We start from the raw sequence: 27,481 nt of genomic DNA, 5'->3' as shown, positions 1-27,481 counted from the left end.
GGGAGGAAGAACAGGACATTATACCTTCCGATACTCGGCCACCCAGCTGCATCTACCTAAAAAATCGCGGCCATCTACCTAAATACTCGCGGCCACTTGAGAACCCTTACCAACACCGATATCGAATCCTTCAAGTTGGTGCTGGGCAGGAACGAGATCGTCGACTATTGACTCTGCGTCGGCGTGTCAGTCATATGTGCCCTTTGGACAACAATTGTATAGCATACCTCTGCTGTGCTGCTGTGTGTATATATAGGTATCAATGAGGCATTCGTTTCGCGCCAATGCTTGCCATAAGCTCAAGTGCAAGTGCAAGCAAACATCAAGATCCAAATGACAGAAAATGATGCTAGAACAATAGTTACGATAGCCGACGTATTACGTTTATCATACACTCCCTGAGGGATCACGAGAAATCCACACCTTTTTCTAGACGATCTAACAAACTCCTCGCAATCACCTGTTCCTCCTCGCACATACTACTCAACATCCCAATGATCCCCCTTTGTTCAGCATTCACTTCTTCTTTCTCTCCATTCTCTTCTTTTGCATGTATAGAATGTCCGATCAATTTGTTCAAGTCTTTTTGACGTTTATGCGAATCTTTGATTACCCGCTTGAGCATGTTTTCCAGCGTCATCATCACCGAAGTCTCATTGGCCGGTGAGAGGTACGTTACTAGACCTCTGGAGATGTTGGTCAATTTCGGTGAATTCGATGGGAGGTGAATTAAGCGGAGAGTCATCAATAATGAATGAGAAGGATGGACTGGTGATGGTTGACAGTGAATTGTATTTCCCCTGACCAGCGTACCACGTATCAGCCATTTGACTCGTATCCCCTAATACGTTTTACGTTTGACGCAAGAAGAGGCAAGTAAGGATATCAACCGCAAGCAGACACTCACCCCCAACACCCTATATCTTGTAAAACCGCTTTCTTCTCCTCTTGATCATCTTCGTCTTGCTCTTCCCATAATTCGTTAATGTACGGCGTTAGGTCGACTTCACCGTATTTCATACTTAGCCATCCGTTCTCTTCCTTCTCATCAGAATTTCCACGTTGATTTACATTCTGATTTCCATTTGTATCATTCGACGCTAACTTCTCTTCCTCTGAGCCAGTCCCATTCGTTAATTTCAAGCTCGAATCGAAACTCGACTTCGTGGGTATTTCACAGAACCCATATTCAGCAAAAAGGGTCGAACTCGAATGACCTCCATATTCAAAGAACACCTCTTCGTCCTTTCTCAGTCCTCCCTCTTGACACACTAACTTGAAATCGATCTTGTTCGGCAGGAGGTGTTGATCTGCTTTCCTGAGTCCCATGGAGTTGGTGCCGTTCGTGCTACCGTTCGACTTTGCGCTTGAGGTCAGAGGTGGAGAGGGCAAAGCGATATCTTTGTCTAAGCCGTTCGATTTTGCAGTGGATGATGCTGATTGTTTGCGCATCCGAGCAGAAGGAGTAGGAAGTTGTTTCACTCTAGGGGTTATCAGTTTCTCGTTCGATGAGTGATTGATGAAGTCCATAATAGGTACGAGGGTGTGGTTGTTCCGTTCAGAAGGGGCTGGTAGTCCAAGAGGAATGGATATTGATCGAGTATTGACTAGATTGGTGGAATCGGCTTGTCAATTGAATGGTGTCGATGTATATCGCGTAAAGTGCATCACTGACCGTTAAGCCACGCCCACAGTATCACTTCTTTTTCTATGCTCTCGACCAGATTTTGTGACTTAAAGGGTTCTTCCTCTTTCTACAAGTTCGTGCTGTCCGTCAACGACCTATCCAAGTGATATCAAACGGCGTCTGATTAACGGGGACTCACTAAAACGTCCGATAATACCTCGTAATCTTGATCAAACCTCTTCTTCACATCTTGGACTTTCAACCTTGTCGAACCGGACAAGCCAATCTGGTACAAATGATTGTACCATATCCACTCTTCCCGTTGCTTCTCCTTCTGACCGGAGCTTCTCTGCTCCTCATCAAGGGGTACAACCCATGTGAGCGGGTGCCATGGTCGAAACGATTTGGGCAAGCTGTCTATATAAGGTGCCCAATCGCTCTTGTACCGTTCTTGGGGATCTTTAGTGAGCGCTAGATGCAGGGTGAGGAGTTGGGTCGTATCCAATTTCCTGGGCTTGTCGGTCCGGGCTCTCTTCGGTACAGGCGTGGAGGATTCTTTTGGGGATGGGCTGGAGACGTTCGTGTTCGTACTCTTGGTCTGAGGAAAGAGGTGAGAAGGGATAGGAGAGTTGGGTAGGAGTGTGAGGGGGTTGAGCATGCATGTTGAGGGGATATGAAGGAGGGTGTCGTCTTTCTACAAGATAGTGGACATATTAGCTGGCACGTCGAACGCAAGTAGCTGTATTGGAGAAGAGGACGGCTCACCTTGAGATCTCGTCCAGCTGTGAGACCTCTTTCGACCCCTATATGAGAATCGTGTGAGCGACACAAGTAAATTTAGTCATGGATGGGAGATGGGTCAAGCGCACCTGGGATATCCCTCAAAGATAGATTACTTTCGAATCCTGGATGTTTCTCCTCGAGCCATTTCAGCAGGGTATTCCAAATTTCTACTTCGCTGTCGTACATGTTACGGGGCGATACTTTCTCGTTATACTCTTCAAGAGGCCATTTGTGGTCAGGAAGTTCTGTATTAACTTGCTAGTGATTTCTGTATGACCTGATGTGACTACATGACCCTCGGCGAACGGTTGCTGTCTGTCGACTCAAAATTCCATGTTATGACGCGGAGACTCCGCATTTTAAGCTGTATTTGGGTGTCTGTGCCGTAAACTTGAATCCATTCGAACATGCTCGACCTTCATCCTTCTTCCATTCAATCTTCCAAGAAAGGTATAGAACGTTCCACGACACCGGCCTCGTGAGATCAATAATCATACCTTACAACATCGGTGACCGGCCACCGAATCTCTCCATCGAGGTAGAACCTTATCCGAGAAAGACTTCGAGTAAACCGAGCAACTATCGAGCGAATCTGGTCATCATTCCATCATGGTCAATCCAAACGAAGATACTGAATTGTATGTATCCCACGCGAATCCTTGCTGAACAGTATCTCAACACAAACTACCCGCAACCTACTGTGGTCTGTGATAATGTACTGAAAACCTTGTCCGTGATGATAGCAACGACGCACTCCGAGCTCACGGGATCTTGCCGCCCAAACCACCCTCGCGCTCCCCTTCACCCGATATCCCACATATCACGCACCAAGATGCCGTGCGCGCAATAGCAGCTACGGCAGATACGGACCAATTGGTGACGTTGCTGGAGAATGAGAATCTGGACTCGGACGATGAGCGGATGTTCGAGGATTATAAGCGGAAACGAATGGACGAGATGAAGAAGGAGGAGAAAAAAGGGAGGTTTGGTACTATGGAGCCGCTCTCACGGGAGGATTTCGTCAAAGAAGTCACGGAGGGGAGTAAGATCAGCTTCGATGAGGATGGTACCCCGCGTGATCTGGATGATCTGGACGATGATGATGAGGAAGAAGGAGATGGAGGAAAGCGGGGTTCGGGAGGTTTGAGAGGTACGGGAGTGGTTGTTTTTCTGTATAAAGATTCGTGAGTAAATCCATATCATCGTCGTCCTTCGCTCTCTTCGATCTTTCACCTGGATTAAAGGGAATGGAACACTGATTGTCAGGATAAACGGTGCAGCGTACCCCTCTCGCAACACCTTCGACCGTTGTTGCATCAACTAGCAGCCGTGCATCCATCTACGAAATTCCTCTCGATACCTGCCGGACTGTGTATACCGAATTACCCAGATAAGAACGTGCCCACCCTGCTGATATATAGGAACGGGGAGATCAGCGGGAATGTCATTGCTGGGATGGGTCTGAAAGGGATGAAGACGACTGTCAGGGGTGAGTTCTACTTCTAGGCTTCGTATTAGATACACCGCGGCATGCTAATGGTCCATTTGTCTGCTTCAGATCTCGAAGGCCTGTTATTGTACTACAAAGCCATAGAAAAGCCATCTTCGGCTCTACTGCGCCAACAAAACGCAGATGGGGATTCGGAAGACGAAGACGAGGACAACTTTGACTTCGATAGTAAAGTAGGAGGAGTCAATGCTAGGTCAACGAAAATACGGTCTGGCGGTACGGGCGTTGGCACTGGTCGAGGGAAGAACGAGAGTGAGGGTGATGATGATGACGATAGTGATTTTGATTTGTAGAATACAGCATATGGCATGGCTAAAATTCTTACAAATAGCTGGGAGGCTTCTCTGGCATTAAAGTAACTCCGTCCCGTATCATGACGTTCACATTGCATTCCGGGAAGCAGACAAGCCGATGGGAAGAGAGCATGAAAGCTCTGCCATGTCATGATAGCGCAGTCACCCATGCATAGCGTACACATGTATACGAAACATATATGCACATGCTGGCTGAGGGCTTTTAGCCTGAGATCCATTTAAAACGCCACGTCATCATAGGCGATAAGGTGTGTATGCCGGTTATGAGATTGTATGTTTGAGCCGGAGTATGAATCAACTAAAGAAATAGAAATACACCCACATGCACCTTCTTCCTTCCCCTCCTCTATCTTCCTGTCATACCATTGCTGGTCACAAGCTACACACTTCTGAGCTCTTTCATCATAGTCAGATCCATCCTTACTACCCTAAGAAGATCCGTCTGTAGCATAGCAATTACTCGCTGCTCAGCGGTCCGCGCTATATCAACCCGTAACATTCCGCCGTCTCCCTCTTTCTCATATAGATACCCCTTACCTTCTATCTGTAAAGCCATAACCAAGATGGCTCAGCAGTCTCTGGACTTCAAAGATCTGGTAGTCTTAGTCACCGGGGCAGGAAGCGGAATAGGCAAAGTGTAAGCTTGATCGTAGACTTCCTTGCACCTACACCAAGCTGACTTATCATCCACCTCAGCTATGCCAAGTTCTTCGCTACTCGAGGTGCCAAAGTAGTAGTCAACGATGTATCGGACAAAGCTGCTCAAGCAGTAGCTGATGAGATCAACTCTTGTACGTCAGCTTCATCATGCGTGCCAATTTCCTACCGCGACAAGCTGATACCTCATCCTGTGTAGCTGGCGGCCAAGCTTCGATCGCCCCTGGATCCGTAGCGGACGGTCAACAAGTCGTAGACCAAGCTGTCAAAACGTTCGGTACAGTCCACGTGTTGATCAATAATGCTGGTATACTTCGTGAGATTCTTCATGCTTGTTCTCTTCGCGGCACCTCAACGCTCATAAACTGTGATGATCTAAGGGGACAAGGCGTTCAAGAATATGTCCGAGCAAGATTGGGACTTGGTCACCCTAGTCCACCTTAAGGGCGCTTACGCATGTACGAAAGCATGTTGGCCTTTGTTCAGGCAACAAAAGGTGCGCAGCTGCTTCTCAATCGAAAACAATAGGGAATCGAACAGCACAGCTGACACCATTGTTTTCTGGATTAGTTTGGAAGAGTCATCAACACCGCTTCTGCTGCTGGATTATATGGGAACATGGGTCAAACCAACTATTCTGCCGCCAAGAGTAAGCTGTTTTGCTCTTGACTAAAATACGGATGACAGTAGCTTACATGGGGCACTGGTGCAGTGGGTCTTGTCGGTTTCACGCGTACATTAGCTAGAGAAGGGGCGAAATACAATATCAAGACTAACGTTATTGTGCCAGTGAGCTAAGTTGCTCGTGAATTTCAACCGAGACAAGCTCAGCTTACGGGAGAACCGATAGATGGCTGCTTCGGCGATGACGGAGACTATCCTTCCTCCAGACATGCTGAAAGGGTTGAAACCTGAGTTCATCGCCCCTATGGTTGGGGTACTCACCGCTAAGAATGTGAGTTCCTGCTTTCATGTCCCTATTTCCCAATTCCAACCTCCTTTAACTCCATGATCCAAACTCAATTCTCCCTGTTTCGCCCCCTTCCTTCTGTCCGCCTCCTTTTTCGATTCCGCCTCTCCGCCTCCCCTCTTCCTTCCTCCCTCCATCCCTTCCTTCCTCCATCTCAGCCCCTATTCTGTTCGCACCTTCCCCTTCCTGCCTCACTCCTACTCCGCCCCGCCCCTCCTGTCACGCACTTCATCCTGCCTCCCCTTAGCTTCCGCCTTCCGCTCTTCGGTCTCAGTCTTCCACCTGTTTGTTGCCCTCACTGGTGCCATGTTATCAATGTCCATTCCTCATGCTATGCTCGTTTCCGCTGTCGCCCCGAATCTTCGCTTAATCCTACTGCCTGGCTACTTTAATCTTGCCCATCCTCTTGTCACTGATGACCCTTGTATCTGTCCTCGCAATCATTATTGGACTATCTGTACTTACTGCGGGCTTATAGGGTCCGGATGTCAATGGGCGCATATTTGAACTCGGTGCCGGCTTCTTCTCGGAAGTCAGATGGGAGAGATCAAAGGGTACGTCTCTCTGCTTTGCCCTGTTCCTGCTCTTTCGCGTGCTGAGCCATCGCTTCAATCAGGTGCAATATGGAGAACGGATGAGAGCTTCACACCTTCAGCTGTCGCCGAGAAGTGGTCGGAAGTGCAAGATTTTGAGAACCCAGAACACCCATTGAATAGCGAGGACGGCGATATGATGGTGCGTCGACAATTGTGCGGTACCGAAGAGGATATATCTAATCCAAATGACATAGGGCTGGGCCAAGACAGCAAAGACCCTTCCACACAATAAGCAAATCTCACCAGCGATCACTTACAAAGACAAAACAGTGATCATCACTGGTGCCGGAGCAGGACTAGGCAGAGATTATGCTCTAATGTTTGGTAAACTCGGTGCGAATGTGGTCATCAATGATGTTAGCAAGGCTGGAGCTGAGAAGGTCGTTGAAGAGGTGAAAGCCGGTATGTGCAGGTAGCCTGAGTTCAATGACACATCAACTGACAACAATGAACTTAGTCGGCGGCAAAGCAGTAGCGGCTGTATGCTCTGCGGAAGACGGTGATGCTATCGTCAAAGCTGCGGTCGATGCTTTTGGCACCGTTCACGTACTCGTTGCTAACGCTGGAATCTTACGGGATAAGGCATTTGTGAACATGGATGAGAAGATGTGGGATCAGGTTATACAAGTTCATCTAAGAGGTACCTTTAAGGTAAGTCGGACCCCGTTCTGAAAGACTCGCAAGCTAAATCACCTCTTCCAGTGCGCAAAAGCTGTTTGGCCTATCTTCCAGAAGCAGAAATACGGGCGCATCATCACTACTGCTTCACCGAACGGAATCTACGGCACAGTCGGTCAAGCCAATTACTCCACTGCCAAAGCAGCCCTAATCGGTCTCGCCAGATCACTGGCCATCGAGGGCTCACGATCAGGTATCTTGGTCAACTGTATCGCTCCCCGAGCCGGTACAGCAATGACCGCAACTGTCTGGCCCAAGGAGTTCATGGAGGCCATGAAGGCTGAATACGTCGCTCCCATCGTCGGATACCTCTGTTCCGAGCAATGCGAAGATACAGGAACCTTCTACGAGGTATTTGGTGGATATGCCGCTCAGATGAGATGGCAAAGGACGTATGGAGTGTCGTTCCCCAACGATCGGGAATTGCAACCTGAATCGATAGTCAAGAAGTGGAAACAGATCACAACATTCGATGACAATGCCACCAACCCGTCAAGCGGACCCGAAGCCTTACAACAGATCATGGCCAATTTCTCGAACACCTCCCATGAGGATGGAGCTGAGGATTCCGGAGGTGGTGAATTCGAAGATCCAGAAGATACACCTGAGATCAAAGAGGCCAAGAAGAACGCGCCTGAGCCTGAGGAGTTTACCTATTCTGAAAGAGATGTCATGCTGTACAACCTCGGCATAGGGGCCAAAGCGGACGAGCTGCACTGGACTTACGAGAACGCCGAGGAATTTGCTGTAAGTCAGCTCACCATGGCTACATGCCAACCAAGCCCAAATGACTGACCAGATGAGATGCGATAGGCATTGCCGACCTTCGGAGTGATCCCTCAATTCGGTTCTTCCTCCGCCCTATCTATGGATTTCGTCCCGAATTTCAATCCCGCAAAACTCCTGCACGGCGAGCAATATCTGAAGATCGTCAAGCCCATACCGACGTCCGGTACTCTGGTCAACCACGTCAAGCTGATGGAGGTGCTGGACAAGGGAAAGACAGCCGCCGTGACGGTCCAAGTGCTATCCAAGGACAAGAATGGCGAAGTGATTACTGAGAATCAAAGTACAGTGATTTTGAGAGGAAGTGGTGGTTTTGGCGGCAAGAAGAACGGTTCTGGTGAGTTCTGCACTCCTCATTCGTTCTTTATCATCCCGTTCGCATACTCCCTTAGCAGCAGAATCTAGCTTAGATTGACTTACACCACCATGTATAGATCGAGGTCCAGCCAGTGCCCTCAACACCCCGCCAAAACGTAAACCGGATGCCGTCGTTGAAGAGAAGACTACCACCGAACAAGCAGCGATCTACAGGCTATCGGGAGACTACAATCCACTTCACATCGATCCGTCATTCGCAAGTATGGGTGGATTCCCCAAACCGAGTGAGTGCCTTGCTTTCTGCTCCACGGACCCTATGCTGATAAAGCTGCAGTTTTGCATGGTCTATGCTCGATGGGTATCGCCGGTAAACACGTGCTGAAGACTTTCGGTCCATACAAGGATATCAAGGTGCGATTTGCCGGGACAGTTATTCCGGGTGAGACGCTGGTGACGGAGATGTGGAAAGAAGGCGACAAAGTGATCTTCGGTGAGTCAAGTTTTCTCGCCCTCAGTGTTCAGGAAGGATAGCTTACTATGAATATACTTGTCTCTTCAGCCGCCAAAGTCAAGGAAAGAGACGCCGCTGCGCTCAGCAACGCCGCTGTAACTCTGGTCGAAGGGGACAAGAAGGTCAAGGCGAAGTTATGATCGAATCGTCTGATCACCTGTTCTGCAAATTTGTTCCCACGTTGTATTCTTGTCGACGTTCCACTTGATGTTTCCAGTAAATGGCGATGGCATGATATTATGGAAATGCAGTATGGTCACATGATGTGCAAGCGAGAATAGTCTATTGGATACATCTGTTCGTTTGATCGTTACTCATAGTATTTGGCATCAAGCATATCTACATGCCACTCAGAAATCATCCGGGAAATTCCCACCATTTTCATGGGGTACTTTGACCTTCTTCATCCCGAAACCTGGAGGTGGTTTAGGCCTATCACCTGGTCTCCCTCCACCTCCTCCCATTCCTCTTCCGCCTCCTCCTGCGTCTCCTCCACTTCCCGATCCTGGACCACCTTGACCGAAATGCTGGATCACCGGCTGACCATGCTTCCTCGAACCCGTCAACCTCTCTAAAACCTCTAACCTCTTATACTTCTGCACGTTGGTTCCTTGCGCTCTCACTCCTAAATGCTGATTCGAGATCGGCGTCCAATGCCTTACGTGCGATGTCGGCGATGTCGGATCCAGTTTCGGATTGACCAGTAGAGGATGAGCTTCAGTGTTGAGCACGTAATCGTCTAGACTCATCACGTCGGGTTCCGACTGGAGGAGGAAATGGTATTTGAACGTTTCGGCAAGTGCGAAACTCTCCATATTATCGCCTAAACGTATATGCTCTCGTTGCTGAGTTACATCCTCTACGCTCGAGATTCCTCCTGGCACTTTAGAAGTTTCCATCCACGAGACAAACATCTTCCATCCTTTCTCTTGCCATTGCCTATCTCCAGTCAATCTGTACATGTAGAAAATCGATTCTATAGTTTCAGGTCGATTGATTCCTCTCCCATTAACCCGTTTACCTCCCGCAGGTTTCCCCTTGAGCTTCGTATGATACTTAACAGGTTCTTCCCCCTTTTCACGCGTAACTACCAGACTACCATCTTTAGACCAACGTAGGTTTCCCGACATATCTCGGTGGGTTCCCTGGATCTCATCTCCCCATTCTTCCAGGTCGGCCTTGGTAAGCGGAGGTCGATAAAGCTCACCAGTGGCGAGAGTCACATTCTCATACATCCATTCCCTATCTGAGGGGGTTGTGAACCATTCGAAGTTTTCAGGTTGTAGACCGGTCGGCGTGTCTGCAGATAACCAATAACAAGTCTGCGTCAATTTCTCCGCATCCACCATATCTTTCGGTCGGTCTAACAGCTTGGCTCCTAGTCCAAGCATCGCTCCGGAGAAACACGTGAGATGTTCTAGCTCATTTATTAGACGCCCATTCTCAAATTTCCCAATCGTGAACAAATCTCTATTCGGGACGACATCGATATCCACATAAAGGAGCTGCGAGGCTTTATCGATCGATTGTTCGTATACCCTCTTCCAGATTTGGGCAGCCTCGTTATTGCCTAAGAGCTTGTACGCCTTGATCAGGTACTCGTAGTACGAGTCTGCTAATCCGCCAAAGGAGTATCCGCCATTCTGGACAACGTCAAGCGACGAATCAGGCTGGAACCACATCGGGATAAGCGGGGTCTGGCTCGTACGTGGAACGACCCGTTCTTCGAGGTATTCCATCGCGCGTTGAGCAAGGTCAAACCACGTTCGATTATTGGTTATTTGCGAGAGGCGGATAAGCTCTAACGACATCGATCCTACTTCCGCTATCGACACCGTCGAGAGGTGGATCAACTCGTTGGGCGGTATACCAGGATCCATACGTCCAGCAGGTAATCCACTCAGAGTATTGAATGCTCTTCCAAGCACATTTCCTAGATCTTCCGCTCGTTCGATGAGGAGGTTATCGCCTGATAGATCGTAAGCGCCGAGGAGACCCCCAAGGTATCGGATACCGGTTTCGAATACTGCTAAGCCGACGCCCTTGTCGCGGGGTACAGCATATACCTCGCCAGTGTTGTCGACGTCCTCGGTCAGATAGGAGGAGTGCCAGTCCCGCCCGTTGACCCAGTGGAAATTGAGCTGGTTGACGTGAGGTCGACAGAGGTTGTATTCGTCCGAGAAGCCCATGAGTAGAAGGGTATCGAGAGAATCGACAATAGTTGCGCCCCATCTGTGTGAGCGGGCGAATCAGCTTCTACAGGCCGATCTGATAGCTGGGACGTCACTTACCCATTGAAAGGATCAGAAGGGGTTTCAGAGACCGGTCGGACTTCGTCGTGGCCTATGTGATCCTCTTTGTCAGCTGCACTCTTCGACATGCTTTGACATCCCGCAAAAACTTCAGAGGAAGTCATTTGATAGAAAGATCGACCCACCCCACGCATGTCGCTTGTATGCATCCCAAGCATGTTTAAACCCCCTCTTGACTGCATCTCGCCTTTCCTCCCTGACTTTCTTCTGCTTGGCAGTCTCCCATCGATCACGTCCGCCAGCAAATCCAGACCATTGCACTTTCTTGATCTCTGCTTTCTGTCCCCTCCAATCTTCAGGTTTCTTGTTTTCGTCCCACCACTTCGACCACGATCCTTCTGGAATCTCAGTTCGCGTCTCTTCAGGCGAGTCCTTGTGATTCGGCGTGATGATAGAACGTAATTGATCATTTGGGAATACTTGTTCCACAGGTATGGTAGTTTCCTTCAGATCCACCTCTGAAAACAGTTTCGGAGCGGGTGTGAGGGTCGATACATCCGGATGAAGGGGGGCGATGTCTTGTATGTAATTGTTGATATAGTTATCCCCGTTCTCATCTACGACGAACTCGTATTTTACGGTCTCTGGCATTTGTTGGCTTGTTTGATCTTCTAGATCCGTATCCTCGATATCTAAAATCGGTTTACTCTTGGATTTCCCATTCCCACTCCCACTACCCTTTCCAAAAGGTAACCATCCTTTCCATCCTGCTCCTCCGCCTCGGTGTCCCTCTTCGTCATCCTCCTCCTCCTCATCATCGTCATCATCATTCTCATAGCCGTCTTCATCATCTTCATCATCATCGTCATCATCGTGCTGATCGAAGGGCGACCATCCTGGTTTTCCAGCGACCGGCCGATGATGGCCTGGGGGCAACGCACCCGGATGGGAATCTTGCCCGTGGCCGTGGCCGTGCCCGTGATGCGGTGGTGGAGGGGGATGAATGATAGATGGGCTAGAGTAGAAGTAAAGAACTGTCCCGGCAAGGACTAAACCACCGATTATCCAACGCGGTTTCCTAGATACGAGCCTCTTGGCTATTTTGGTGGGCGACGATAAGCCCTTCTCGACATCTTGGTTGTTGTATGCGGGTGTGTATGGCATTGTTTTCCCGTACGGTTTGGGAGAGAGCATATCGCTCTCTCAGGGGGGACGAGTACGAGAGTTCGAATGCAAATTAAAGTTCGCTGTAGTGGGTACGATATAATGGTGGAAAACGATCTTAGGGGTCAAAGTGAATGAAGTGAGCTGAGTAAGGAGAATACACGATGATCAGAATCCATCCTCGTGAAGGAATTCAAGGCGGTTCCCAGAAAGAGTCGATAGAGGAGAAGAAGGGAGGCAGGATCGTGACTTGTATGGTATGAGTCGGAAACAAGGGATAGAATCGTGCGACTCACCTAGGGAGATTCGGATGGCCAATCCAATCTTTTCTGCGAAGATCCCTTCGAAGCGTCCTTACTATGCGGATTGCGCGAAGAGTGTGGAGCAATCAACGACCGATTCGCCCAGCGGTCCGATCTGACTTCTTTGAATCAGAATATCGATGCTTGAAGACTCTCAAAGCAATGTCCGTCTCCTCTGGCTTGAGAGTCGCTGCGGAGGTGGTTACAACGATCTACTTGGTCTTCCGTGGATGAATTGATTGAGATGAATGGGATTGAAGTGATGAAATGACATTTGACTTTTGACGCGTTGATACCCGGTCACCCGCTTCTTGCTTCTTGGCGCTGCAACGCACTGAACGACCGCTTGTGGCATAAGTTTAATTCACTAAGCTTCTTTCTGCATCGCGAGGTTGCGTAATACGTGTTGAATGACTGGCAGCGACCTTCGTGATATCAGCATGTCTCCCTGAACAATGAAGCAACGAGGTATCCTCCATACTGGAAATTTGCAAATGTGCGTTGCCTGTCATGTGCAAAGATTTGCATCAGAGAACATCAAAGCAGGGAAAACAGGATCTATCATCTAAATTATATCGCCCAGATTATACTTTAATTTGCTTTGTTACGAAGAGAAAGGTAATTTATATCTATCTTGTATTTTAAATTATACTTGTTGATACAGTATCTACTGTGAGGTGTGAGGTACGTTTCACTTTTATTACCAAATCAAACCAATTCTTCGATCCGATTCTAGTCTCTAGGTGCTCTACCATTATAATCGTTACCGGGACTAGCAGTGTAGTTGCCCAGACAATCATAGTCCCAATCGATCTCTTCGAGTCTCTTTTGCAAGACGTCGACAACAGTATCGAACGAACACATTCCATCTTTGTTATATTCGCACCCGGCGTATGACTTATCAATTGGCAAGACAGCATCGTTTCTATCACAGACCACTCGTCATCAGCACTGTCTTTGCCTAGTCTCATCACTCATCGCAGTCTCGCAAGAGTGCCATGATCAGCGTCAGAGACGGAGGAAATAAGCTCACATGATGAATCGAATCTGCTTCGAAGGGGAAGTATTCGAACACTCCAATACCTGGATAGTCATGTGAGTGGCGAACGGTACGACTTGACTAGCTCTGAACGAATTTTCCATGCGCTTGTCCGTAGCTACTGGTCCAGAAGAGAACAACGCGGTCAAATTGAATGCAGTGAATGTATCGAGCAGGACGACTTCGTGAGTCGCGTCGGCGTAGATCGACTGGTTGAGCGGGAAATATGTCGGGTTGTTATCCAATGTAGAGTTGACAGAAGAATCCGCTGAAGGAATGGATTGCGTGAATCGGGCTACGAATTCAGCGAGGAAACCTTTTCCTTGGGCAGCAGCTACAGGTGACCCGGCACCGTTGTTGTAGTAGAACGAGATGTCGAAGTAGCTACAATACGTTCAAGGAAAGAACAAGAAAGGGAAGTGGCACTTTCCGTCAGTCATGCGAAAACAGCAAAAACAGCAAAAACGGAAAGCTCCGTGATCAACCTTCTTGCGTTTCACTCACTACTCGTAGTTCTCGAAATCTTCCTCAGTGAATAATTTGCAGAAAGCAGAGTACCCCAAAGCATCTGTCTCGTACGAGCACAATTCGAGCATAGCAATGATGTCGGTGGACGTCAAATTGACTCCGGTAATTTGATTTTGGAGTCTTTCGAGTGTTCCGTTGAAGGCATTCTTCGCGAAGGCGTTCGCAGCTGTTGATCCGATGCTTCCTCTGCTCGCTATGTTGCTATTGGGGCAATTTTCGTACGGTGCGCCTCTTTAAAGAGACCAGGAATCAGCTTGGGATGCATAAGAATGGAAGGAAGGATCGAAAGAACGAAGAGAAACGATCGAGAACTGGGAAAAATCGGTGAAATCGATTGTTTCGCCAATGTGCCACTTCACTCCTGATACTGCAACTCACGTATTGTTCACCCCAGGAGTCTCAACCATGATCTCAATATTCACTTGATCCAAATACTCCGGCACCCCAAACATACCCGCTGCGAAGTTGTTCGCCGTCTTCACCATCCGGTCTTGCGACTCCGTCCTGAAGACTGGGAGTGTTCCAGCCTCGGTAAAGTTGTTGAGGAGGTATCCGTATTGTTGTCTGAACGACGCTCCCAGCGCAAAATTCTGTAATCTTCCGCTGACGGTCAACAACTCTGCTCCGAGGAGGTACGACCAGTCATTCAAAAATTCCAATTCTCCCGAAGCGTTGAATCCCCCTGATTGCGCGGTGGCATTGGCGATCTTAGTAGCGAACGCCGAAGGAGGCGCACCACTGGTTGGGTATCGTGCACCATGTCGGTATAATAAATGGACTTGAGTGATTGAACATCCCTCGGGGGTGTTGGGTGAGGTATCGTTCAAACCATAATATGAGGATGGCACGGAATACCATGGGGATAAGTTGCCCCAGTGTTTGGTAATATCGAATCCGTCGGATCCGTCTGAGCCTTCCGGATGATCCGATACAAGGGGGTAAGAAGAGACGGGGTCGGTGTTGTAGGCGTAGAGGGATGCCGGGGCGGTCTGGATAGCAGCGGGCTCGACGCCTGTGACGGTGATTCCCGGGTACCCGACTTCGCTCTCATCAGGAAAGACAGCGGTGTTTACGGTTGCTGATTTGCGGTTAATGTAGTAAACATCAGTAAGTCACCGCCATGTCTCCCCAGCAGAGATGACACGAAGTACCGGGAGCCCGATGAGACATAGTGGTACATAATGGAGAAGGGCTCGAGACTCACTACTGGCAGGAGGAAAGACATCCGAAGTGGTCGTACCCGCCTTCTTATCCAATACAGCTGCGTTGACCAAAGCCAAATAAGGCAAAAGACCAAGGAGAGCAACGCGCAACATCTCGACTGCCATGGACTAATAAGCCGGAGGAGTATGGTCAGAGTCAGAATAAACCTCAGCTCAGAGCTGGGACACTTATATCTCTGATGACCCATTGCCTACCCATGCAATTTTTACCTTAGATCACTTCCTCGAAGCAGGTTGGACGTCATCGGCAAAGATACCCGAATTTCTGCAGCACCAAATTGTAAGGCACAATCGAACGTGCTTGTATACGCTCAATCCCGCGTTATCTAACGTATCTAAAATATCTATAAATAGCCAGCGGAAGGTTCACGTGCTATCTAATAATCTAATCAGCTATCTCCAAGCTCAAACGTGCTTCCTCCCATGCAATGCATCGACCGGATGAACGCACTGGAGAAATCTATTTTTGGGTACATACTTGACTATCGGTAAGTTACAGTAGTCGGGTGAGTCAGACGAGTACTTGACTTGAAACCTTTGAACAGTAGTTGTCACTACTTACGAGACCTCCACAGCAGGCGATTCATCGGCGTTCGCGATACAATTACTGTACGACGACTTATTTGACAACGTTCTTGTGTCTCTCACCTCTCATCTCCCATCTTTCGTCCCCCCGTCTTCCTGTTCCCCTACTCTGTACGACTTGAGAATGATCAGACCTACTCATAGTATCCCTTACTTGCCGAAGCTAGCTTACTTGTTCACACTGACAACTGTGTACTGCATAGGATCGGTTCGCCTAATTGAGGTTCGCTGCAATTATCCAATTTTATGCATGCGACCGGCAAGATGCTCTACATATCAACCATGAGAGACGCCTTACACGTACATCGTATCATATTACACATTCATCGTATCATCATATCATCGTATGTCGTTCATCGTGTTACTGAATCATCGAGTCTTCGCAGCGTATACTCCGCCTTATTTTATTCTACACCCTGATATTGATACTACCTTCTCGTCCCGTACTACTGAATCCACTCCTACTGATCCTACTATCTCTATCGCTCGTTCCTGCGTTATTTGCACTACCATTCGGTGCCAAGGCAACATCGTTTCTCCAATGATCAATCGCTTCTCCCGGATTACCTTGAGTTCCTCCACCATTCGGATTACCCATCATCCCCATGCCCATTCCCATTCCCATGCCCATTCCCATCATACCTCCCATCCCCATACCCATTGGCATTCCCATACCTAAATTCGGCATTGACGGATTATGTCCGAATCCCATTCCTCCGCCTCCATACGGGCTCATCCCATATTGACCCATCCCCATTCCCATCCCAATTCCCATGTTATAATCCATATTCGGGACACTCATATTCGGCATATTCATCCCCATGCCCATATTCTGATTCTGATTCGGATTCGGATTCGGCATCATCCAAGAAGCGTACGGGTTCGTACCATACCCACCAACACCGAAGCTCGATTGCCTATTATTATAATTTTCTTCTTCAAACTGCGTTTGTCGTTGTCGTTGAGCCAGAGCCATCTGCGCTTGAGCTTTCTCAGAATGTTTATATCCCAATGGCAGATCATCCTCTATGATTTCAGCTCTAGTAATAAGTTTTAACCCTTTGGAACGCGCTTGACGGACCGCTAATGGTAAATCATCTTCAGCGGTTTCATCGTCTACTTCAGCAGATAATGGTGATTTTCCCGAAGCCGAGCCCAAAGCGGATTGTTGTCCAGGAAGTGACAAACTAATGCTCGAAGTCCCGGAAGGAAGATTCAAGCCCAACGACCCAAGAGGTTCGCGAGTATGAGCTCGACTACGGGTGGTGATCGACGGTGATTTGGGTATGATTGGTAATTTGGATAAAGGGATATCTTCGTCCGAATCAGAGTCTGAATCGCTTTCTTGATTTCTCGGTACATCTTGCTTTTGATCAGATAAACCCAAAACAAATCCAGTGGTCAAGGCTGAGATTTGCGGTTTTTGAGGCGCGAGTCTGGATAAAGGTATATCTTCTTCCGAATCGTCTTCATCGCTCTCGACTTCCTTCTTCTCCGTACCCGCGGCTTCTTGTACGTCATCATCCTCATCGTCTGAAGCAGGACTGAATAGCCCTCCCAAGCTCAATTTCCGATTTCCATCGTGTTCAGTCTCTTGTTCTTCCTCTGCCTCATTTACGTCTTCTTCTGCAACGGGGGAATGCCTCGATGGCGCTTTTTCCGGACTATATTGTAAAGCAGGAGGCAGCTCTCCCGCTCGGTTAATAGGCGAAATTCCCAATGTCTCTTCCGTAGACTCCCTCGGGATTTCAATTGCAGGAGGTATTTCTTTCCCTTTTCCCTTTCTCGATTTCCTTTTCAATTTCTTCATTTCTTTCTCTCCTTCTTCTCTCTTTTTAAGTTCCGCCGCACGCCTTTCTTCCTCTTGGATCAATTTCAATTTAGCCATTTCTTTTTCCCAGAGTTGATCTACCCCGAAAACAGATTTCGATTTCGACATCCTCCCTTGAGCTCGATTCTCTGGCACACCCAGATTATTTGGGGACGATAGGGAAGTAGAATGGATGTCCCCGTTCGAATCGAAAGAGAGTAAAGGTGCTCTACCGCCTGATCCGGTGCCGGGATGCATCGAGTGTGGTCGAGTAGCATTGGCATTGGCATTGATTCCTGCGGATCCGGGTAAAGGAGGAGAAGTAGGTGAAAGGGATATTGTGGGTGGTTCAAACATCGATGAACGAGCCATCATCGCCGGACGAGAATCGCCTGTGAATACTCTAAGATGAAAATAATATCATCAGCGAATTTCGCCCTTGTAAACGTGACAATAAGTGTAAGAATATGGGATATATACATATATATCTTCGTCTATCGATGAATTACGCAAGGGAATGAAGCCAAGTGAGGAGAAGGAGAACTCACCTCTGTTTCCCTTTCTGAGCCGATTTCCTAGCTTCCAACTCATCCATCAAACTCCTTCCAAACAACTTGCCCGGCCTTCTCTCCAGCGCTCCCGCATCTAATTCTCGTCCTTTTATACCCATCTCCCCATCCTCCGTCGCTCCCCCTACAAAGTCCTCATCGTGCAGTCCACCCACAATCAACGAGCTCCTGAACGTCCGTTGCGATACGCTCAGATGGTTGAAACCCGATTTCGGTCTTTCGCCTTCCGTCCTTGCTCCGGGCGGTAAAGGTTTCTCACCCAGTGTGTATCCCTCTGGAAGCTTGATCTGCGGCGGAGGAGGTGAATACCTATTAGCGAGGGACGAGGGCATAATAAGTGTTTTAGGCCGGAGCATCGTTAGACGATTCAGTGGTTTGGGCGGGTTGTTTCGATATTTGTGCGGTTTGAGCGGTCGACCGAATTGCTCAGGAGTAGGTATATCATCCCATACTTTCTCTGGGACTTTTAATGGTGGACTCGTCATTGGAGCTAAACCAGCACCAGCACCAGCACCAGGCATATCCCATTGTCTGTGTCTGGGCTGATCACTATCGATATCGTCGGTATAGTGTTCCTGATCGTAAGCTTCTGAATGAGGGTAGAATGACGATCTTGATCTGGCAGTGTACGGAGGCTGTTGTTGATGATGTTGATGTTGATGTTGATCTCCGAGTATTCTGCCTGATGATCTACTATACGATCTCCTATCTTGGTCGATACTCTGACGCTGGGTTTGCAGGACCTTCGGATCGAATCGCGAGCCCAATTCAGGCGGCGGAGCAGGTAACGCAAATGGATTCGGTTCCGCATGTTCATCGATACCCTCAGTCGCATCTTGGTTCTGTTCCTGGTCCTGGTCTAGTGCTTCTTCATCCATTCTACCTGGTGGAGGGGAACTCCAACCGGTGCTTAAAGGTCTAGAACCGAACATTGATCCGGGGGTAGGTGGAAGGGGGATCATCCTTGGATCACTCAACTTCCTATCTCTCCTTGGATCTTGTGCTCCTGAATATCCCATGACGGTGGATGGTCTAGGTCGTTCTCCCTGTGCTTGGCGTTGCTCTACCATCTCCCGTACTCTGGCTGCGGTGGCTAAAGCATTCGACGTGGAAGTAGTAAAATCGTACGAATGATTCCGTCTTCTCTGCTGTTCTCGGGAGTCTGTGTTTTGGCCTTGTAATTGTGATTGTGATTGTGGTTGAGATTGAGATTGGGCCTGCTCAAAAGGTATATAACCCGATTGATCATATACCTGTCTGTGTAAGTCCGTATCGTCCAGAACATCTTGGACATGTATCGATTTAACCCTAGAACCAATAGGCGAGGCTTCAGGTTTAGGAACGATTGAGGAATTGACACTTCGTCTCGTATCCAAATTCGGTCTTTGTCCTTCTCTTTGTCTTTCGCCTTCTTTGTGTCTGTGTCGATCTTCAGCTACAAGATGCGAAGGTAATCCCCATCTTGCTACATCCACATCTTCCACATCCTCCACATCCTCCGCATGTTGCTCATTTAAGTTTTCTTCCCCCTCATCCTCTTGTGCATGCCTAATTTGATCTCCATATCTATCGTGGTGATTCGGTAAATCGACAGATCTCGATATAGATCTAGGTGTATTCGTCAAGTTGAAATCACTTATCGTGCTCTGTCGGAAAGACTGATTCTGCGATTTGGGTCTTCCTCCAACTTCATCTAATTCACCTATACTCTGTCGGTGTCTACTTTGCCGGTCTATCACCTGGTCTTGGTCTTGATTAGATGCTGGTCCGCCAAGGGGAGAAGGTAATAACGGAGGAGGTTGTGAGAGGATCTTCTGACGTCTGGCTTCAGCTCGAGCTTTGTGGAAAGGCTGGAAAATCGCTGAGGCTCGATGGTCTTTATAAAATGACGAGCTCTGTTGAGCATCAGGCGAGGCCAGGTCTTCATCGTTATCATACTCTGAAGTAGATACATATGACCAGTCAGCTATTGTATCTCCCAGCGAGGCTTCTCACCCAATAGCCAATCCTTCATCATGAGCCCCCAGGTCAAAGCGCATCAACTCACCCATCAAAGCAGCCGCAAGCTGTAATCGAGATAATGGCATTTTGACGTCGACTTCGGTGTTTCGTTTGGTTGGGTCTCGCCTCGTCACTCTCGCTAAGTTTAGTTCGTCATATAGTCATCAGTCATATAGTCGTCATCGAAAAGTAAGATGTCAATACAAGAAGAAGTCCCAATGAGTGATGAAAGGAGAATGTATGTCTTTGTGCTTTGTCTCTGTTTCTCTGTTTCACTTTCCTACTCACACAGCCTCGTGCGTCTGGAGTCCCGCATTAGATAGACACGTGGCAACAGTGCCTTAGCAGCACCTATACGTAATACTTCTCCCACGTTTCACCGAGTGGATAAATCGAACATGATATGAACGAACATATGGACAACGACACAATCACGACGCCGACGATATTGACGAAAAGCAAAGTCCTTCTACTCTATATGCTACAACAGCTGCCAACATTCTGATCCTTTTTTGCTCATGCTTACGTACGGGGAAACTCTTTCTATCTCGATCAAGCCATAGCCATATATGACCACGGATAGATAGACCCGCTAAACGCCCCATAATCCGCCGTTATTCCTTCGTTCCCTATGGGCCTGGGCATGAGCCCCGACCCCCGGGTAATCCGTCGGATCAAGCGCCATCGGTCCCAGACCGAATCCCTGCGCATCGAGGAGTTCATGTCCATCATCACCTTCTTCTCCATCATCCTGATTTAACGGTGTATGTCCATTTCCTCTACCTCCTCTTCCACCTCTGCCTCTTCCCATTAACGGTCTGCCGTGCATTCCAAAGAAACCTCTTTGCAGATCCCTAGCTCCGTCCCACGCTTGCGAGAATGCCAATGTATAATACCGTAATTCGTTTGGTCTGGCCTCATTTCTAGTTGAGGTCGGGGCCGTTGTGATAGTTTCTAAATTTCCTTCTCCATCTACATCTACGCCTTCTTCTCCATCTACTGCAGTTGAACCATCTCTATTTGAGTTCGCCTGAGCCTGCGCATTCTCCGACTCCCTTCTCGCAGCTTGTAAACCCCTTTCAAACCTTTTCACCCTCCACCACCCACCCAGAGAAGTCAGAACGATAAACCAGCCTATGGACATCATCATAAAGCTGAAATACTCGTTGGCTCGTCCTACATCTTCCGCATTCGGTAACCCCATAAATCCAGCTAACGTCATATTATGTCCGTGAGCCCAGTCTTCCGCCTCGTGCGTATTATGTAAGATCGTTATCGGTCCATTGGGGTCGTTGGGTTCGTGGACTGGATAAGGCCACGGTCCACCAGGACCCCAGATCGCCTCGATGGCATTTTCAGCTAGGGCATCTTCGTCGACTACTTTTGGCGGATCAGGATCAGATGGATCGGTGGGGAATCGTCCGGTATTTATCAAGTCTTCAGCTTTCGAACGGAGGTTCAAGCCGATGGAAATGAGGGTCATCCCGAGACCAACGCGCGATCCGTATTTCGCCGCGTGGGTGGTGTGGAGGACGTAGGTGAGTAGGAAGCCGACGAATTGGAAGGAGAAGGATACAATCACTAAAGTAGACCCACAAGCGTCAACTCCCGGAACAAAGGACAACGAACAACATTCCTGCATTCCCATGAAAGCCACGGCCACTCACGGTTCCAGAAGAAGCCAAAGAAATTACCGCCCGGCATACCATCTATCAAGATCTCATCACCGCTCATCGAGCTCGACAATGGACCGAAAGGCGACGACGACGAAGGAAGGACGACGGTGGTATCCCAATATGGCGGAACAGCATCTCTCAGAGCCGCTTGATAAGACTGAACAAGCATCCCGGGCAAGGGGCAAGAATAACAAATCAGCTTCACACGTCTCTTACCCTGCCTACACGATAGCTTGAGGGAATTGGTGTTCGAGCACTCACGGGCGGTCCTTCCTTCTGTTCATGCTCTGGAGCATACTCCGGTCCATCCGCATTAGCTAGATTTTGAGGATTATCAGGCCTCGCCGCCAAATTCCCAAATACTCCACTTGAGCCTGCGCCTATGAACCGCGATGCGGCTGACGCAGCGGGAGACCGTGCAGGCAGGAAGGATGAGGGTAAGATCCCGCCGAGGAAATGACGTTGGGATCGTTGGGTCGGGTGGTGAGCCGGTGTGGTGGGTAGAATACCGTTCGAATTGCCTGGCGCCGGGTTATGGGATGAGTAAGGTTGGAATGGCGGTGGTGAGGATGGCGGGAGTGTCTACATGAACAATTCACATACTCACATTAGCTCGATTATCATATCGAGATGCGATAAATACTCGTCGTGGTCAGAAAGAATCGGCACTTAAGCCAGATCGTTGAGATGAGGTGCTACGTAAACTCACATAATCTCGCTCGAAATCATAATCTCCCGGTGTTCTCTGTTCTCCCCCCACATGATCCCGGTTCTGATCGGAATGGGTATGATGAGCGCCATTGTTCCTGCCTAATAACCCATGATTCTCATCCGCGTCCGCATCATCGTTATCTGGCCCATCGAACGCAGCATCCATCTCGTCCGGATCGGGGATCGCATTTCCGTTCGCGTTCGAGCGCGATCGACCGGAGTTCAAGCGGAATGAGCGGATAGAGTGGAAAGATGTTCGTCGAGAGGGAGTGGCGGGCGGGGAAGTGTCTTGGTTTACCGGTGCGTATCGGGACATGTTGGCGGCGGGACGCTGACAGATCTGTGAATAGGGAATTGTGTAAGCTTGATCCGATGTGGCGGGAAGGGCTCAAACAAGGTTTGCCCGGGTGCAGACACTCCAAGAGAAGAAGAGGATAAATCTCTTGGGTATAACGACGTATGTGATCGGACATCACTAGGTATAATCGACTCGGATCGATGATCGAGACGAATATGGCATGGCATAGGCGATGACGAAGCGCACTGCTGAGCCTAACACTCCCCAATCGAAGAGGAAGGAGAGCACGAAGCTGTGCTGCTGCTGCTGCTGCTGTTGTTGTTGTCAGGTTGAACGCATGCGACTTACGATTTATATATGACCCCTCCTGAATTGCCTTGTTCCCACACAGCCGAATGCTCGACACTAATAATCCCTCTAAATGGGCTATTTGCCCGTGTACAACGATAAAAATCCTATATTCTTGTGACTGGTACTGTGCAGCGATAGTTCGGGAGTGGTTCATACGATGAAAGAAGTGATTGATACTATCAGAATAAAGGATTTGATGGTTGAGTGTTTCGGACTGCGTGTCTGCATCTTCGTAAGCTTATGTCTCGGCTCGTATGACCGTAAACACAGTCTAGTATAGACCCCCTTCGGCCATCGCCACGCGTGCCAAGCGAATGCTCATCTGCCACACTCGCACCACCCGCGGAAATACTGCTTTGGTGAAGAAACGGGAATTATGGAATGGTCTCGTGCTCCTTTGTTGTTAGGAATACGAGTAACGTGGCAATCTGTTCCTTTCTATTGGTGTATGGTGATATGACGTATAACCAGGGTTTAAGTGGTGAGTTAAGCGGTAAGTGCGATCTGATACTGAGTCTGGTTGATTCCATGTCGACGACCCAACCTATTCCTATATATCACCTCATTCCTTTCTTTCTTCTTATATCCAACATCCAACATAAATCACACGAACATTTGCAATACAGCTCATCAACTCACTCATACACTAACGTATTCCTTCCAAACAACTTAACTCACCCACCATGTCCACTACTACCGCCGTCATCTGGTCTCCCGAGTGAGTGCTCTTCCCCCACTCCCTTTTCCTCTCGAGCCTTTTTTCTAGTGGATAGACGGATGGACTCAAAGAGACCCATCGAATTGTTTCATCTACACTCACAACGATACAATGCTGACTCATGGCCCTCGCGCAGAAACTCTCAAGAAGAGTTCCTCGTCTTCGTTGACGATGTTGCCGAGGTGAGTCACAGTCCCTTCATCATCCCTACGATCCATGCTTCGTCTCTCCTTGTCCTTGTCTACCTGATCAGGCCGGACAACGCCTGAGAGCTACTTGTCGTCCATTGCCTCGCACAAAACAGCTCTCGCGACCGCTGGCCAATATTGGTATCCTAATTCTTCGGCCACAGCTGACCACCTGCTTTGACTCTAGTACGAGCGATGGAAGGGCGGCGCTACCGATATTGCCCTCTCTCGATTCGTCGGAACCTTCTCTATAGTAAGTGGCTGATCGTGTACTATCACCTGCATCTGTACAAACTCTCGGCCGATCCGATTCACCCAAATCAATTACTCAGAGGGTGTGCGCTGACTCTGAAACCCTCTTCACAGTTAAAGACCACCAACTCGGTCGGTCACACCGGTCAACTCGGTGAGGTCTCCAAGCAGGAGATCCAAAATGTCTTCTTCGGCGGTGACAAGAACAAGCACGCTGAGTGAGTGTGTACTTCCATGCTTCCTTCCTTCACTTGGCAGAACTTTACGCCATCGCAGACCAAGAGGATGTGACTTGTCCAATCGTCCATACATCGCAAATCACCAGATTGTGTCAATCGTCATTGCTTTATCAGATGATCTTCCTCCCTGCGCTTTTATACTCTCTCCTCCCTCCCCCCCTCCCTCTCTCTCTACGTTGAATTACGAGCCTCGTCGCTGATTGCTAACTCAATACCGATTCTATAGGGACGCCATCGAGATCATCCTTAAAGAGGGTAAAGTGCAAAAAGCCGACTACTCGCACTCTTACAAACTCACCTTGAACCCCGGTCGAGGTGCTGGTTCCGTCAAGGGTCAAGGAAACCAACAAGGTCGATAGATGTGGTCGCGCCCTGTCTGACGAATCCCTCTCAAATCCATGGAACAAGATGTGACGGACGAATCCACGACGTAGCAAGAAGAAATGAAGGGGGAGAAGTAGCATACATATATAGCAATAGCAATACAGTCAAAGTACAATGAAATCATGCAGATACCATCATCATAATAAAGCAATCCGTGTACTCGTGCAATGTGCGATGTGCGTTGCATTGCATCGTATTGCATCGGTGATGTTGGAGTGCGTGGGATGAGATGAGAAGCACTCAGCGTAGAAAGAGGAATGTTCCCTCCACTCGTTTGTAAGTTCGTCGGAGCCCCTCCTGATATCGTAAACTCAGACCGATAACGACGTCTATTGACATCATCGCGCGAGTATGAGTAGTATTCTACAGTACTGTGAGGTAGCACGAGTCTCCAGGTCGGATATACGATCTCATGGGAGATGCATGATCATGAGCAGGGCACGCTTGATCTTTGCATCTTAGCATCTTAGCATACTATCGGAACAATAGCTTTGTACTGTGAATAAATCAAATCAAGATATATAATGCCAGTGAGTCCGATTTCCGGAGCGCTCTCGCTCTCATTCTAGCTCTCGCCATGTACTCTCACTTTCGCTTCATCGTCGCCGCCATGAAGGTCGAACGGCGAGTCACCGCGAACATAGCATGAGGCCGAGTCTGAGTCTGATTCTGTCAGCGAGGTATTCGCTGAGCTGAGCTGACACATCGTTTCTAAATCATCTCAACCATCTCAATCTTCTCAACCAACAGCCCCAAGCCGCATTGATCGTAGGCGCGTCTAAAGGCCTCGGCCTAGCCCTAGTCAAGAAATACGCCAGTGAGATCGGGGCAAGTAACGTCTACGCGACTATTCGGGGATATCTCGATGGGAACTCCAAAGGGGATACTGGTAGTCCTTTCCCAGAGGGGGTACACGTGATTGAAGATATCGACGTGAGCGAAGAAGATGTCGGATCAAAGATCGTCGAAGGTCTACAAGGCGCCGCGATCGGTTTAGTAGTTTACGTCAGTGGGATACTGAAACCTGAAGAAATGGGGAAAGCCAATTGGAAAGATGAGGTGGCTATGTATACTATTTGTGCGATCGCGCCTGTATTCGTTGTGCAGAGTTTGTGAGTCCGCCCACATCCATTCAGTCATTTGTCATATCGAATTATATTCAGTTATTCAATTGAATTCAAGGAGAATACGATTCTCGCATCTGAAACCGACTAACGCTGAGATAATGAACCTAAATGCAGACTCATGTCCTCCTCCCTCGCACCCGACGCCAAGATCATCCTCCTCACCTCCGAAGCTGGATCTATCACGCTCCGGACCGAGGGCGAAGGAGGAGGGATGTACGGCCATCACGGCTCAAAGGCCGCGGGCAATATGGTAGGGCATTTGTTGAGTTATGATCTCAAAGAAAGGGGGATCAGTATCGCCATGATCCATGTGAGTGTCACTCACAAATCCTTCCTTCCTCTATTAACCCCATATCGAAAACCAATCGAGGGACCTGATTGACGATGACTATCTTTGATGTAGCCCGGTTTCTTGAAGACTGGTAAGTCCACCTGACTCGATTGATCCTTGATCTGGTATCAAACCCCAAACACACTCAACAAAAGCATCACAAGCATACGCATGCGCATACGCACATCTACATCTGACTCGGTGCTTCATGGTAATACGGCTCCTTGAGGATGAGAATATACTAACCCCGATGGTCTCGTAGGAATGACCAAAGACGCAGGCATGGAAGAATTTTACGACAAGATGGGCGGTGAGTCCAGCGTTACAGCGTTACCATCTCAGTATCCAGTATTGCAAATGCCAATCTAGTTCGTGAATGCATGATCGCTGATCAATTTTATCTAAATCAATCCACTCGTCCAGCCGTCACACCCGACGAAGCCGCTGTACCATTCTACGAATTCGCCGAGAAACTGAATATGGACATGTCTGGGAAATTCTGGGCACCGAGTGAGTCTCGCTGTTCTTGACAGAATGATCCGATGCGATCGGATCTTGTGTCCTATCCGTGATGCTCCATACTCTATCCCTTCCAATTGACCTCAAGTCCGCGGCATGGCTGACGCACCTCCTTCTGCATAGTGGGCGCCAGGGGAATTGGCAACGCCGAGGAAGTCCTGGGTAAAGAATGGACGAAACAACCTGGTCCGCTCGAGCTACCTTGGTAAACCCAGTCTATCGCAGTCTCAAGCCCGATCCGGAATTTGGTATTCAGCACCTTTTTCGAGCGATAGTCTAATGGGTACCTGACCAAATGGTGTAAGTTGGGGTGTATTTGGTATTTGGGGAAGGATAAGCAGTAAGAAGAAATCCAATAACATTTTCAGTCAATTTCATTTGATCATGTTGTGCTCAGACCCATGCAAAAAACATGCATGTATCGATGACTAAACCCAAGATCCCAAGATCCCAAAATCAATTAT

General features: G+C 48.6%; 9 protein-coding genes across 9 annotated transcripts; 4 read left to right on the top strand and 5 right to left on the bottom strand.

The window, feature by feature from the left end:
* Positions 1-406: 406 nt before the first annotated feature.
* On the bottom strand, positions 407-2,596 carry I303_103322 (uncharacterized protein; the record flags this gene model as incomplete). Its single annotated transcript, XM_065968738.1, has 6 exons — positions 407-800; positions 908-1,607; positions 1,676-1,754; positions 1,827-2,321; positions 2,393-2,430; positions 2,497-2,596. The coding sequence occupies 6 exons, from the start codon at positions 2,594-2,596 to the stop codon at positions 407-409; spliced, it is 1,806 nt and encodes a 601-aa protein (XP_065824810.1).
* A 423-nt stretch (positions 2,597-3,019) lies between these two features.
* I303_103321 (uncharacterized protein) lies at positions 3,020-4,213 on the top strand (the record flags this gene model as incomplete). Its single annotated transcript, XM_018406667.1, has 4 exons — positions 3,020-3,048; positions 3,154-3,594; positions 3,691-3,899; positions 3,969-4,213. The coding sequence occupies 4 exons, from the start codon at positions 3,020-3,022 to the stop codon at positions 4,211-4,213; spliced, it is 924 nt and encodes a 307-aa protein (XP_018263475.1).
* A 584-nt stretch (positions 4,214-4,797) lies between these two features.
* Positions 4,798-8,890, top strand: I303_103320 (uncharacterized protein; the record flags this gene model as incomplete). Its single annotated transcript, XM_018406666.1, has 16 exons — positions 4,798-4,871; positions 4,931-5,025; positions 5,091-5,207; positions 5,272-5,387; positions 5,462-5,540; positions 5,604-5,680; positions 5,742-5,846; positions 6,340-6,415; positions 6,478-6,596; positions 6,652-6,859; positions 6,915-7,108; positions 7,160-7,882; positions 7,949-8,258; positions 8,356-8,523; positions 8,574-8,729; positions 8,799-8,890. The coding sequence occupies 16 exons, from the start codon at positions 4,798-4,800 to the stop codon at positions 8,888-8,890; spliced, it is 2,709 nt and encodes a 902-aa protein (XP_018263474.1).
* Positions 8,891-9,100: 210 nt separating this feature from the next.
* Positions 9,101-12,196, bottom strand: I303_103319 (uncharacterized protein; the record flags this gene model as incomplete). The annotated part of the gene is made up of 3 exons (XM_018406665.1): positions 9,101-10,982; positions 11,042-11,093; positions 11,188-12,196. The coding sequence occupies 3 exons, from the start codon at positions 12,194-12,196 to the stop codon at positions 9,101-9,103; spliced, it is 2,943 nt and encodes a 980-aa protein (XP_018263473.1).
* Positions 12,197-13,200: 1,004 nt separating this feature from the next.
* I303_103318 (uncharacterized protein) lies at positions 13,201-15,351 on the bottom strand (the record flags this gene model as incomplete). The annotated part of the gene is made up of 5 exons (XM_018406664.1): positions 13,201-13,393; positions 13,502-13,891; positions 14,012-14,266; positions 14,414-15,113; positions 15,240-15,351. 5 exons carry the CDS (start codon positions 15,349-15,351, stop codon positions 13,201-13,203), a joined length of 1,650 nt encoding a protein of 549 aa, XP_018263472.1.
* Positions 15,352-16,252: 901 nt separating this feature from the next.
* Positions 16,253-20,309, bottom strand: I303_103317 (uncharacterized protein; the record flags this gene model as incomplete). The annotated part of the gene is made up of 3 exons (XM_018406663.1): positions 16,253-18,056; positions 18,202-20,161; positions 20,270-20,309. The coding sequence occupies 3 exons, from the start codon at positions 20,307-20,309 to the stop codon at positions 16,253-16,255; spliced, it is 3,804 nt and encodes a 1,267-aa protein (XP_018263471.1).
* Positions 20,310-20,815: 506 nt separating this feature from the next.
* Positions 20,816-22,926, bottom strand: I303_103316 (uncharacterized protein; the record flags this gene model as incomplete). Its single annotated transcript, XM_018406662.1, has 4 exons — positions 20,816-21,804; positions 21,891-22,056; positions 22,161-22,481; positions 22,609-22,926. The coding sequence occupies 4 exons, from the start codon at positions 22,924-22,926 to the stop codon at positions 20,816-20,818; spliced, it is 1,794 nt and encodes a 597-aa protein (XP_018263470.1).
* Positions 22,927-23,942: 1,016 nt separating this feature from the next.
* Positions 23,943-25,015, top strand: I303_103315 (uncharacterized protein; the record flags this gene model as incomplete). Its single annotated transcript, XM_018406661.1, has 5 exons — positions 23,943-23,977; positions 24,114-24,159; positions 24,353-24,418; positions 24,532-24,635; positions 24,883-25,015. The coding sequence occupies 5 exons, from the start codon at positions 23,943-23,945 to the stop codon at positions 25,013-25,015; spliced, it is 384 nt and encodes a 127-aa protein (XP_018263469.1).
* A 549-nt stretch (positions 25,016-25,564) lies between these two features.
* Positions 25,565-27,226, top strand: I303_103314 (uncharacterized protein; the record flags this gene model as incomplete). Its single annotated transcript, XM_018406660.1, has 7 exons — positions 25,565-25,570; positions 25,791-26,152; positions 26,282-26,477; positions 26,571-26,589; positions 26,761-26,808; positions 26,922-27,008; positions 27,141-27,226. 7 exons carry the CDS (start codon positions 25,565-25,567, stop codon positions 27,224-27,226), a joined length of 804 nt encoding a protein of 267 aa, XP_018263468.1.
* Between the last annotated feature and the right edge of the window lie 255 nt (positions 27,227-27,481).

This window comes from Kwoniella dejecticola, chromosome 4 (assembly GCF_000512565.2).
Source record: "Kwoniella dejecticola CBS 10117 chromosome 4, complete sequence".
Lineage (NCBI taxonomy): Eukaryota > Fungi > Basidiomycota > Tremellomycetes > Tremellales > Cryptococcaceae > Kwoniella > Kwoniella dejecticola.
Note: the sequence above shows the minus strand (reverse complement) of the source record. Positions and strands in the feature narration are given on the sequence as shown.